The sequence below is a fragment of the Lepisma saccharinum genome, chromosome 16 (assembly GCF_977018435.1).
Source record: "Lepisma saccharinum chromosome 16, izLepSacc3.1, whole genome shotgun sequence".
NCBI classification, from domain to species: Eukaryota; Metazoa; Arthropoda; class Insecta; order Zygentoma; family Lepismatidae; genus Lepisma; species Lepisma saccharinum.
The window spans coordinates 13,127,826-13,142,245 of NC_139244.1; the positions used below are offsets into that span (position 1 = coordinate 13,127,826).

Sequence of the window (14,420 nt, forward strand, 5' to 3'; positions counted from 1 at the left end):
TTCTTGCTGTCGCTGTTTTACCTGTGTCGAATCGTCTCTGCCAGTGCTACTGCACACGTTCTGTTGCCTTTGAAACACAGTAGACTTCGACATTGCTTGGTTCCTCCCAGCGTAGAGATGTTAATGCATTTTCGCTGAAAATTGATTATTGTACAGGATCCTGAACAATAAGGAACCAAGATATTTATATGATCAAATTGCTCTGTACAGGAAGAAAGGAAAACAAATTAACCTTCGTCAAAAAACACACTTCACGATTCCTGTACACAGAACAACATTCTATGGGAATTCTTTCATAGTCACCGCAATAAAAGAATGGAATGACCTCCCCCCACCACTGACCTCAGGGGAGCTCCACCCTGCAACATACAAAAGAAATCTAAAGAAGCATCTGCTGTCCAAACAATAGTGTCTGGCTTTGTCTTTTCTGTAATGAATGGGAATGAGGTATTGGTTGTAGTTTTAGCTGTAATAATTGTATTTTAATTGTGGTATTTAACTCTGTACCTTCAGTACATTAATTGTTTACATTATAAGTAGGAATGGTTTTTTTAATTTCTTTTTTTTGTATTTTTTTTGTCTTTTATTCTTTTTATTCTTTCTACTGCAACAAAGATTTTCAAGAAATGGAAAGTGTCAATTGTAATATGTTTTTTTAAAGGGTTTGTTGTAAGAACGGCCCGCGAGGCCGAAACACGCCCTCTCAATAAAGACGATATTATTATTATTATTATTATTATTAGTACATTTCCTGTGTGTGCCTCATCTTCAATAATTACCATCTCTACGCTGGGAGGAACCAGGCAACGTCTGAAGTCTACCGTATTACAAAGGCAACAGATCCCATTGCGGTAGCACTGGCAGAGAAGATTCCACTTAGGTAAAACAGCGACAGCGTAAAATCAGGCGAGGCCAGACCGGCTCAGTAGCTCATTGGTTAGAGCAATGGCATGGTATATCAGAGACCCGTGTTTGAGTCCTGGTCGAACTTAAATTTTTCGCTGAAAATTTCTATGGTGGTATATATTGTTGAAAATCAATTATCAGATGTTTTCAGCAAATTAACAACATTTTTTAAAATAATAAAGGTAAAGGTAAAGTGCTCCCCTGTGAATAGCACCACACCATGAAGGCATATAGGGGGTGCGGGGGTAACGCCCCACACTTTCTTGATCCGGTCGTGAGTGGGGGTGATGTGATCAGCATCACGCCCCTGACTGCCTTTACCCCCCAGGGTTTCCCCCAGGTACCCATGTTATTCGACGCTGGGTGGGTGCCGGGGCCGCTTCCATCATTAGAAAAGTTCCCGGATTTGAACCGGCCGGGGATCGAACCCGGGACCTTTAGCATGGTAGTCAGACGCGTTACCGACTGAGCCACCGCGGCCACCTTTTTTAAAATAATGTAATTGCTTTTATTTGGATACATGCTAGCATAAATTTATTAACCCAGTGATAGCGTACATTATTAGTTTAGTGCAGAAAACCTGGTGTAAACACCTTTTACGGTTTTCATGATATACATTTTCAAAGTTTGGGTTATGCAACTTTTGAAACACACTGTAGTATACACAATTGCTAGTACGTAGGTAGTTTCCTGACACCTAGCTTTGAAGAAAACTTTTCGAGCACTGCCTATATGCCTTCATGACGTGGTGCAAAGCACAGGGGAGCATTTTACTTTTTTTTTTACCAGTTATGTCATCAATTTGGAACTTGTAGTCAGTTTAACTGTTTATTGTGGGTACACAACACACATTATTTTTCCACTTTTATGTGTACAGAATTTGTAGGCATTAAATAGGAAATTGCTGTGTTTTATTTCAGGTTCATAAAGTCCTTTATTCACATGTACCTCGGGAATCAGATGAATTAGAATTAAGGATAGGTGACTACATGTACGTGAGCAGTGAAGCATTGAGTAGTACTCCTGATGGCTGGGTTGATGGTGTCTCATGGCTTACCGGTAAGTATTCTATTCAGCTTTTCAATTTTCTTCTTCTTCCTTTAACTTTCATTATTGGGAGCTACAGTGTATAAATTTCACATGCAAGTAAGAACTACATTCTAGTATATTAAGAGAACATTTTAACTTTGCCTATTTTTACATTGCATTTCTGGCTCTTTTGCCTAATTATGATGATGAAGGTGAATGACGTGAAGTGACACTAACGAAGGAATAGTCAAACCAGGATTCAAACCCAGAACCTTCACTGAAAAGGTTGGGGGTATGAAAACCTGTGGCCACCAAGGTGGCAGATAACATTTAAAATCTAGTTATTCTTTACATTAGTATTTCATTTATAATTAACAATTTCTGTAAGAGAACAGCCAAACTTTAGGGAATTTTCAACTTTTACAGGATGTACAGGATTCCTTCCAAAAAATTATATTGAAAGAACAGCGGAGTCTGATGCTTGGACCTTACATAGGTGAGTAATTTCATATGTAACAAACTGATGATTGAAATAATATGTATTTAATTACAATAGAAAGTATGTTTGTTTTTGTTTTTTTAATTATAATTTTGACTTTGGCATCTAATTTTTATTGGTCTATATATTTTTTTTCTCCCAGATTTATTCCAAACCTCCTAATCTCTTTTCCATATATTTTAATTTGACCTCATTCATTGTACACCAAACCACCTTCCTTAGTAAATATATACTGCAAAGTTGAAAGTTGCAAAGTCAGATCTGTGATAAAATGTGGATATTTTAGCTTTTGTATCTTTATCATAATTTAATCCTCATTACTGTGCTTAGTCTGATGATAAAACAAATAAAATAAAGATTTAACATATGCTACACAAGTTTCTACTAGATATAATGTACTAATATGTGCAAATTTGGGCATACTTTGCTTTGTTCTTAATTATGTTTGTGAAAAGAAAATATCACCTGCATAATGGACCATGACACAAAGGCAAAGTACCCATTTATTAGAAGCTGGTTGAACCCCAGAGCCACTTTTATGCAGGGATAATGTCAGAAAAATTTCCACCCTGGGGATTGAACCTGAGTCTCCCATGTGGCAGTCAGATCCCCTATCAACTAAACCACCTTGGGATTTGAAGTATACATAAAAGTAATTTCATTACTAGTTGCTCCACAAAATTAACTGTTAATTGTAACTGGTTCGTATTATTTCCACACCTTGATCCATGTACAGAGGAACCCTGATTTTACATTCCTGAATTATACATTTCCTGCATTATACATTCATTCTTGATGGTCGCAAGGTAGCAAAATATTATAAAATTTTCCCACATTTCAAGTTTTTTAAGCTTGGTCCCCTGAAAAATGTGAAATCGGGGGTTCCACTGTATATATTTGTAAATGTTTTGTAGCATACCTTCAGCAATGATATTCTATAATTAGTTGCGTGTATGTGGTTGGTAATTTTTTGTTTTTGTGTACCCTCAAGTGAGACTAAAGCTTGGTGACCCCCTTGTGTAGGATATTGCCCCTCTTCAAAGGCGAGGATGTAGAGGAGACGGACGAATTAGACAACATTTCTTTAGTTCGGAGGCCGCATGTCAATCTAAGTGGGTGTTCGTCATCGTCTGACACCAGGGGAGAGAGCGACAAACCATCTGATGTTACTAGTGACTCAAGTGAAGAGAAGAGAGCCTCTGTCTATGAAAATGTAGATATCACCATGGAAGGGGATGAGGTAGGCAATATAGAATTAAAAGTAACTTGTGTCTGAAGGCATCCAGATATCAAGAAAATCAGGAAACATGATGCCACCCCCCCCCCCCCCACCACCACCAACACACCACATTCCATTTCTATTACAACCACATTTTCCCCACGTTTTTGTGTTGTGATTATTTATAACTAGGGTAGAATCAGTGGCGTGCCCAGGATTTTCGAAAGGGAGGGGTTATGTGTACTTTTCCTTGGTAGTCAGCTCTCATTTTGTCATATTTTCCTACCGTTGATGGTGTTTCTTTTTTAGGAATACTGGGCCAAAAGGGGGGGAGGGTTATAACCCCCATCAACCCCCCTTTGGGCATGCGACTGGGTAGAATTGATACCAATGTATTGGTATTGGCAAATATCAATGGTATCCATATTGGAAAGTATTGGTTAAAATTTAATCACGATGCCAACTTCTACTTTTCTGGAGTGCCTTTCAGGTCCATAAAAATGCCACACAATATTTTTGCAGAGTCTGAATATCCTGAAAATTGTAATTAATTCCACACCTGTATCATGCGAGGAAAGTGATTTTAATATTCGTATTATTTCATACATTGTTAGATGAATGTTTAAAAATAGATCTCTGGTAGATTGATATGGTACAGTTCCCCTAGAATACTTAATTTTTTAAAAAAAATAGGTAGGCTGAACTACTTGTAAGTTACATTATTTAACTATTGGTATCAGTTAGAAGAGTTTTGATTCTATGCAATATCAGCTCCACCCTATGTAAACAGTCTTTTTTCCTCTGCAACTTTTGGCTGATTGCAATGATAAGGATGAACCTTAATTAGATGAAATCTACTAATGCATGTTCACAAAGGAGGTCGTGCCCAGATTGAGAGCCAAACCCATGATGCCGACCTCTTAGCATGCTACAATGTCAGGGATCCTGGGTTCGAATCCTGGCCTGGGCGTAGGTGTTCTTTGTGAGTCCCCCTTTATCAATAGCATTGCTCATCCTCATCTTCGCAATTAGCCGAAAATGGAAGAAAAGCGAAGTAAAATCAATCAAACACATGACCATCCAAAGGTGAGATAGTGACTTGCCTCACAGTCTGAACCTAGATCCTCAGAAGCTAATGTACAGTCAATTCATGGTACATCATAAAAGTTGATAGACAATAGAATCACAAGGCAAACACAGAATTTTTATGTTCATGTAGATGTGAAGGTAATTCGATGAATTAATAGAAGCAGCAATACTGCCAGATTTTGATGTTACACAAATTTTCTATTTTAAAGTATATTTAAATGTGAATGTTCTTCAGTAGTTAAGAATGATTGTAATGTACACTCTTGTTTTTGTAAATTGAATGTACACTCTTGTTTCTAGTAAATTGTCGAAGCATTAAATGGAGAAATGCAGAATTAATTGGTAATTTATAAATAATTTCAGCCCAGGGCAGAAATAGTTAAGCCCATAGAACCTAAACCACAAGGACCTCGTCAGATATATATAATACGTCATGGAGAGAGAGTCGACTTCACATTTGGATCATGGGTTCCATATTGTTTTGATGAAACTGGTAAGAGCATTTGAGAATTTACCTTAAGTTAAAATAACATTTACTTTACTGTGTATACAGGTATCTTGTGATTTGATACCATAATTAAAAATAAATCAACATACCATATTTACACGTGTATAATACACACTTTTTTCCCAAAAATTTAACTGGAAAAAAAACTATAGTATTATACATGAAATAATTCTGACAGCTACATGAAATCAAGTGAAATGGCTGTTTCCCATGATTTTTCACCTCGTGGAATGTTTAGCATCACAGCAAAGTTGTGCAGTAATTGAATGCACACCTTCTGTGAAATGAGAGCCATAATATCTGTATTTGTCTGCAAGAAATGATGGAAAATAACACACAAAAATATTCCATTTTTTTCCACATGACAGTGGCTTTCCAACGAACAAGTAAGGAAATTATAATTTTGAACTTTAAATTGTGTTGTGCACTATATATACGAGATACATTTTTTTTTGCCACTTCTCTCTTATCAAAACCAGGCATGGCCGTAGGCAGGAAAAAATTTCGGGGGGGTTCATTCATAATTGTTGCCATGGGCGTCGCCAGAAATTTGAATAATAGAAATAATAACAATAATTGTACAATAATAATTAAAATTTCATTATAATAAAACAATTTTATTCCATAATAATAATACTAATAATAATAATTATTATATTATTGTTATATCCTTGAGGGGGCTTACTCAATCCAGCAGATGAGTGAATATCCAACACAAGTTTCTTTTTTTTTTTTTTTTTTTTACGTTTCATACAGTGTGTACTGAAATGCACAATTATTATACTTCGTCATTAAACTTTAGATACCTTCAAGAGAAAAGCTTTAAAAGTTAGATGGAAATTTTAGTCATAAAGCTTTTGTTGTTTGACTTTAAAATTAAATTTTTGGAATTTTGAAAAGTGTGGAACCAGTTATTCTTTTTAAAAACTTAGCCTGGTGCATGGATTGTAACCTCAATCGCGAACTAAATGCGCTACAAAACTGGAGATCCTAGGTTTGAACTCCTATCAAGGGGGATTTTCGACTTTATCGGACAGGGACTTTAAAAGCTGGAAAGGGAATTTTGGGACAATCATAAGGGAATCTTCAGTCTATATTCCTTGTGATGCAGGAGCAACACTGGAAAGATGACAACAGAAGTGATAATGTAGGGGTCGCGGGTTGGCTACGATTCTGAGAATAAATCCTGTTTCACTCAACTTTCAGAATTCCAAATGTATGAAAATTCTAGCTCGATCGTTTCAACATTGTCTCCATGTATTTTTGTGATGCTTCGAAAAAAAAATTGAAAATTTGTTACAGATTTTGGTTTCTGAACTTCCATTAATCCAACATGTCAGAAGTTTCGGGGGGGGGTTGGAACTCTAAATACGGCCATGAAACCAGGATATGCATTATGCACACATAAATGTGGTAGCACCTGTCACAAATAGGGTTCCCATTGACCTGGGAATCTTGCAAGTGTTAGAATTTATGCAACACGTGAAAAACCCTGAAAATTTCATAAAGAAATCTCAAAAACCTGAAAGAGTTGAGGGATATAAATTACCATTGTTATACATTTGGTGAATACGTATTTTTCACATATTGGTAAACATTAACTTGCTACAACTGCAGTTTTGTATTTGATAAGAAATACTTTAAAATATGATGTCTCTTGGATCTGGAATCGTGCTTTCATAGTTCCATTCTAAAAATGTACCATAAACAATGTTATAAGAAGTTGAAACATTCAAAAGTGCTGTCGAAATATATTTCAAAATGCCTGTATCTCGAAAAGGAATTTGATTCTGTAAAATTAATGGAAACACTGACAAAAGTTGATGATTTTTGTTATTACTTGTATTTTGGTAGGGAGTGGAATACCACTCAAAATCATGTATAGCCCATCCCCGTGAAATTTTAAAAGAAATATATAGTGGTTTACCTGAGTGTTATGATGGTTCAGTGCAACCTGACGCACCCAGCTTTCATTTCTGGAAAGGTTAATTTCAGGTGGAAAGTTTTCAAACAATGTCAATGTATAAAGTGCCTCTGGAACTCGCCTAGCTTTTCTTCAGTGAGACCCTTGGGGAAGTTAAGGTGGCTAAGAGTGTGGTGCTAATATCACCACCTCCATTGTAGTGAGCATTGAGAATATGTAAGACTCTCTACCTTCACACCCATATGTGCCTTAATGGTACAGGAGATAACTTCACATTTTAGCTATTTTAAATATAGTTGTTCATGATACTACAAATAACAACTACATTTTGAGCCGCTCTGTAATACAGCAGCATTTTTCATGTGGCTTTATTGTCCCTTCAGAACATATCCACAACTTTTCAATAAGTTGTAATATCTGAGCAGCTCGGGAGTAGAACTCAATAATCCACAAAACTATGAAACCGAGAAAAGGTTTGCCCATTACATTGTGTTTTTTAGGTTACTAAGTTGTTCCTGTGTGTTTCTAGCTATCAGTGGCTACAGAAGAAATTTCATTCACTATTGTACAGCAACTTTAGATTGCAACAACTGAATCCGATGTTGGATCAATTTTTAACGGAGTGTGGTTTATCAAGTTTTACTCCCGAGCCACAGATATATGACCACGTAGGTCATATATCATGTTACTACATTACTATAAATGTATAAAAATCAGATATTATTATAATTCATTAAGTCATGAAAACTTCATTGAGCAGGTCATGATTGTAATAAACCTGAATGAAATTGGTAAGGGAGTCTCCCGATGACATAGTGGCGACATTGTTGCCTAGTAATCAAGGGATTCTGGATTCAATTCCTATCGGAAAGACATGGTGGTTTCGATTCCCACTTTAAACTGTAGGTCCAGTCCTGATTAACCTTTCTGTGCATAAAGTGGACTTACAAAAAACAAACTCAATAAATTGGTAAGCATTGTCAGGAGTGTATTGATCTTTCCCAGAATTGGGGCCGTTGGAAGACGTACATAGGTGCAGCATTTGGGTTTAATAATTCGGGAGAGTTGGCTATTTTATTATATTGCTGTCCAATCATTTCACATGTGTACCAAAACTAATTTTCTTCTTAGGCAAATATATGAGGAAAGACTTGAACATGCCCAAGACAGTTCCTGCAAGGAAAAGTGGACCAGATGGCTTCCTGAAAGACTGCCCGTTGACCAACGTGGGAGTTCTGCAGGCTACCTTGACAGGTGAAGCAATGCGAGCTGCAGGAGTTTCTCTACATCACTGCTTCTGTTCCCCATCATTACGCTGTGTGCAAACATGCAGTGGTCTTTTAAAAGGTGATTATTTTATGAATTTCATTACATCCATTTTTATGTAATAATATATAGCTTGGCAAGGCCATCAATTTAAGTAAAGCTCATTTCTTCTGCACACATTCAACTCTTAGAATCACCCATTGTGAAGTAGTCCTACAATACCATTTTTGTAGAAGTTCACAATTTTGGAGACACACCGGCTCTCTTCAGCAGTAATGACCTTATCATTGTGATGGAACTTTTTCCCCGTAAGTGTTTCCGAAGTTCAAAGGCACCAGGTAGGGAGAATTGAGGCAGGGGTTCATAGCTACAACAAACAAAACTGACAGGTTCTGCAGGTTGGTGTGTCAGTTAACAGCAGCACAAATGTTGACAGCAAATATATTTTTCCTTGATCTTGATAACAGTCAGTAACTTTTGTAGCAAGTTTTTGTAATAGGCTCCTGTTAATGTGCCCTTGTTGCAAGCAATCTTTCATCATTATACCTTTGCTGTCTCAAAACACAGACATAACTTTGCTAATTGACTGTTACACCTTAATCTCTTCGGGATGAGTCTCTTGGGATCATACAGATCTGTACTCTGAATTCATTCACAATCATGTAAAAAGTTTCCCTCATTCTTCTAATAGAGGTCCAAAATGTTCGTGCACATTCCGCACACTGCTGTTTTTCGAAAGGTGTCAGTATGTTGTAAATAATCTTTTACTCCATAGCTACAAAATGTAAACACACATATTTGTCTGCAAACAGTAGCTGGTCAACTGTTGTCACCACATTTGCTTCTATGGCTGTTGATGGACAACCTTCTTTTTGGTCATGCTGTAGTAGACTGTTGCAGCTTCATCTGAATTTCTGTTTCCATCATTTGACACTCATGTGGTGGACATTCGTCGCCATACACAGCTGAAATCTCCACAGATTTACCTTCAAGATGGAGAAACGATAGATAGTATGGTTCAATGCTCAAGTTTGTCCAGCAAAGCACCATCTCATATGATTGCAGTTCTAACTCTTAATGGGATGTAATGACCGAGAATAGGCATGCATATTATTAAAGTACCCGCCTACAGCATGCTAATGGTAAGAAATTATTGGTCTCCGCTCTCATTTGCACTTCTGGCATGCAATATCTCTCTCTCTCTCTCTCTCTCTCTCTCTCTATATATATATATATATATATATATATATATATATATATATATATATATTATATATATATATATATATATATATATATATATCTATCTATCTATCTCTATCTATCTCTCTATCTCTCTCTCTCTCTTCTCTCTCTCTCGTTCGTTCGTTTCAATATTTAGAATTTAATCAGGTGATTCAAATGAGAATTAATCAGTCATGTTCTTGGAGACTGTGATTAAAGAATTATAATCGGGAGAGATGTAAAATGTTGTTTGCTGGACCAGAAAGGCAAATTATGTAATACGTGTGAATGTTTACAGTGTGAATTCTGTTGACACAAAGCATAAGTTGTGGATTACAAAACTCTTAATTTGTTAGGACTAGGTCAGCAAGATCTTCCGATGGACATAGAGCCAGGACTGTTTGAGTGGCTTGCCTGGTACCCAGATTGCCTGCCAGATTGGATGTCAGTCGAAGACCTGGTAGCAGCCGGCCACAACATAAATCCAAATTATCAGCCATTTGTCCGTATGGATGAACTACACGACAGACGTGAGAGTATAGAGCAGTTCTACATGAGAAGCTTTTATCTTTCACAAAGTGTGATAAAAAGTACAGCTGAAGCAGGTGAGTTGGAAACGTTCATAAGTAACTTGAATCACCCTTATATCTGTACTGATTGGATCGCCATCAGAGTGATATCTCTGTAATTGTTATGAAATAAGTATTTCTTTGCAGAAGTAAATCGAATATTCACATTATTTAGCAGTTTATAAAATGCAGAAAATTTATGGGTGCACCAGTATACTGTGGAATAATGACTTTTCTGATGAAATTATTTATTTTTTGATATTCTTATTACTGCTTGCATATGCAGGTTTATAATATTTAAAAATACAGCTGGTATATTGATATGGTATAGTTCCAATGCATACTTAACACTTAAGAGTGCTAATCACGTATATATACGGAGTTGAATTCAAAATTTATTTCAACGGTCATTTGCCATACATTTACGGATTTAGCAATCCTGAGTAATGTTGGGACATCATACTTCTTCATACTGCCACTAGATGGTGGGCAACTGCTCATAACGGTTCTGTTTGCATCGTTGTCTGATAGCGATATGCTTGCTTCCCTTTTCTACAGTGCTGGCGAGGGGGCAGTTGTCCCCCCCCCCATTTTCGCCACTTTTGCCCCCGCACTATGCTAAATCATCTTTCTCTCTCTTTATCTACAAAGGGAATATACTGTCGTTGCCCCCCTAGTTTTGGCACCTTGCCCCCCCAGTTTTGGGACTCAATCACCGCCACTGCATGTCATATCTCTTGTCAACTTTTTTTCTTTTACTACATTTCATATCATTTATGATGAAACGTCCAAGGTAGCCATGTGGTTATAATGTAACATATCATATATCAAAATCAAGAGGAAGAATCAAACTTTTCAACAGTTTTTAGTTTTTGAGATATGATTTTTTAAAAAGTAGTGAAAATGGTCAGCATTCTTGGGACGGAAAGCGACTTACAGGTCAGCACTCTTTATGTGTTAAGTAATAACAATTATACGTAAAAATTCTGAAGAACTCTAAATTATTATAATGTTCAAATATGGCAATTGGTAAAGGAGACATCACACCAAAGCAATGAATGACGTGTCTCTTGGGAACAAATCAATCAGCAATGATCCGCAGCATGACAGGCTGCACAAGCCTGCTTTCAATTGGTGAAATCCTTAAGTGACACATGTTTCTTATTGGTTTGGTGTAAAATCTCCCTAAATTGGTGAAATCCTTAAGTGACGCATGTTTCTTATTGGTTTGGTGTAAAATCTCCCTAATTATAGTAGAAATCATATCAAACCAAGTAAGTTAGAATAAGTATGCACAAAGGGAGTTACAAAAGGAGGTATTTAATTTTGATTTTTCTTGACTCAATGTTCCAGGGGGAAACGTTTTGTTAGTGGGACATGCCGCAACAGTAGATGTTTGTACCCGTCAATTGGTAGGTGGAGCACCTCGTACCAGCCAAGAAATGACTAGAATTTTGCAGAAGGTGCCGTACTGCAGTGTGGTCCTCGTGGAGAAGACTGGCGACAAGTGGCAGCTTAAAGATGCCCCCTTCCCACCCATGACCCACTCCAACAACATGAAGTTTGATTGGAAAGTGTTGCTCACGTAATGCTTATCAATAGTAGGCGGCTTGTGACTGTAATGTACAAAGTATTTGTAAGTTTATTTATAGAAGAACCTTGCATTTGTTTATTTTTGGGTACCTGTAATGAGAGGAGTATTTTGCTAGTTGTGAAATGTTGCCAAGCTTTAGCAGAATGTTAGGAAAATGTGCTTATCATGTTGTGCGGTTGTGTACATATGGGATGTCTAATTTTGAAAAGTACTTGTTAACAGATGTATTTTACCCACCCAATAGTTATGCAATGTAAACAAAAGAAACATGACAATATTGGAAGGGATGCAAATTCGTAATATCATTAAATGGTGTTTGTTATATATATTTATTGTATATAGTGATAGTGGGATTGCATTGCATAAAGGTAACCAAGAAAGTTCTGTCGGATTTTGGCAGCTTCAGCAACAGGGATCTGAAAGACCATGGATCCCACTGAAATAGAACAGCAGAATGTGAATGAAAGTGTCATCAAGTGCAGTTTGTACCTTGTCTAGATTTCAGAACTGTCACCCTCTAATGTATTTGGCTAGTGAATGCAACAGATGGTAATCGGAGAGGGCAATGTCTGGGAAATTAGGTGGATGCATCAGTGTTTCCCAGGCAAGGCAGAGAATGGTGTCACATGTGCTCTTGTACTAGAGGGTAATTTTGCAATTGCTGATACCATGTTCCAACTGCTGAGAGTACACAGCATAACCTTTTTTTGATGCAATAGTAGTTTCAGTTGTTTTGGCACAGGTTCATGTGATTCTAACCAATGATGACTGCACTGTGGATTGGTTGTTTGATTTGGTGTTTTAAGTCCACTTTATGCACAGTAAGGCTAATCGGGACTGGATCTACAATTTGAAGTGGGATCTGTACCACTATGTGCCTCCACCGGGTATCAAACCCGGGGACTGCACTGTGGAGTATTGTAAAGAACCAACTTCTCATCACATGTCCAGAAAGGGACCCATTTCCAGATGTGACAGCAACAAACACAGGCATCTGCTTGCGTCACCTTCTTAGCTGCAGTCAAGGCATGTGGGACACATCCACCCATCTTTCTACGATGATGGAGGTATTGTGGAATGTTTTTTGTGCTTAAATGGAACTCTTTCTCCAAGTCAGATGTTCGACCATTGTTCGCCTCAAGTGTTGTTGTTCTGTTGGTTTTCCAGCATCCACCAATAACTGACTATTGTCTCATCTGGGGTCTATCAATATATATAGTATCATTAATAATATTGGAATTATACTTATTATTAATAACCTTGGAACTCAGTGTGTGAAGCATCTGATGTTCAATATTATCAGGAACCGACAGAACTTTCTTGGTTGCGTTTATAGTTCTGTGATTTCATATTTTATATGTTACTGTTATGTTCAAATTGTGTGTGTTTTGGACAAAATCATGGCCATAGAGTGTTTATATGATTATCACCTCATTGTGTTCTTGCATAGAAATAGTTATGGAAAAAAATGACTTTTTATTTCTTAACTGAAACAAGCTGCAAATTTGTATGTTGCTGAAGTTGGTTCTGAATTATGGAGACAAGTGATCCTACTAGAGAAATCTTCTCGACTTCCTTGCTTGCTTTGAACATTAGGAACTTATTGACAGAAATTCAATCTCTTCCCAACAAAAGCTTCTGGTTAAGATGAAAGTACTGTACAAATGTTCATACTTAGCTTTTATTTGAATGAGTCTCTTTATTTTCCTGAGGAAAAACAAGTTTGGCACCAAAATATCGGACTCTTCAGAGAGTAAGTATTGTCAGGCTTTATTGTTAAGGCACTTGTCAGACCGGATCACAAGCTTTGATAGACCCTCATCAAAGACATGTGCTGCTTTTATGCAGAACCACGTCTGTACTACATTTTTCAGCTATCAACAACCTGCAAGGAAATTCAAGTGTAGAAAGAGACTGAAGTCACTTGGTGTCAAGTCTGGGCTGTAAGAGGGGTGCTTTAATTTTTCGCATCCAAATGACATGATAGGTGACAGATGTTTTCAGTGGGTGTTTTTGCTAAATCCTGTGTCTTGCTCTAAAAAGTGTGTCAGCAATGGTTATGACTATGGGGCGGATTTTTTTGCATATTTGCGTGTTTTATTTTCCTTAAGGAAAATTCATATGCTCTCAATGGATTTATCGATTTCACTTGATGTGGATTACTTTGGTAAAGTTTTATAGTGCATATAAATGCATATTTTAGCTTAACGTGCATGTAATTTGCATATTTTGAGAATTTGGGAGCAATTTTCATGTAATTGTTCGTTTCAAGTTGGTCTGCTTCATTTTCCACATTCATTGTGTACCATACCCAAACAGAGCTTTTGTAACAGAAAACATTTGTTGCCTGCATAGGCCTGGACACTGATTTTTATATTCTTATGTTAATTTTTGCAGACAATGTTGCTGTATAACCTAGTGAAGGATCATTCTGTTTGAGTACAAAATAAGAAGACAGTTGAAACTATGAGGATATTTTATTCTTAAATTGGACATAAAAAAAATGCAACTACTTTTTGCGATTATGTCTGTTGATGGATTGCAGCTAAATATGCAAACAACATACTGGGGAGGATTGAACATGATTTTTGGG

At 36.9% G+C, this 14,420-nt stretch overlaps 1 protein-coding gene across 2 annotated transcripts in view; it reads left to right on the top strand.

Moving 5' to 3' along the window:
- Nucleotides 1–13,855, top strand: part of Epp (Ecdysteroid phosphate phosphatase) — a 34,155-nt gene extending 20,300 nt beyond the window's left edge. For both annotated transcript variants that reach the window (XM_083137709.1, XM_083137710.1), the window contains 7 exons: nt 1,827–1,965; nt 2,362–2,431; nt 3,458–3,674; nt 5,106–5,235; nt 8,306–8,521; nt 10,021–10,269; nt 11,587–13,855. In XM_083137709.1, coding sequence (XP_082993835.1) covers nt 1,827–1,965; nt 2,362–2,431; nt 3,458–3,674; nt 5,106–5,235; nt 8,306–8,521; nt 10,021–10,269; nt 11,587–11,822 — 1,257 coding nt within the window. In that variant the 3' untranslated portion in view covers nt 11,823–13,855. The remainder of the gene's footprint in view (nt 1–1,826; nt 1,966–2,361; nt 2,432–3,457; nt 3,675–5,105; nt 5,236–8,305; nt 8,522–10,020; nt 10,270–11,586) is intronic.
- Nucleotides 13,856–14,420: the final 565 nt, after the last annotated feature.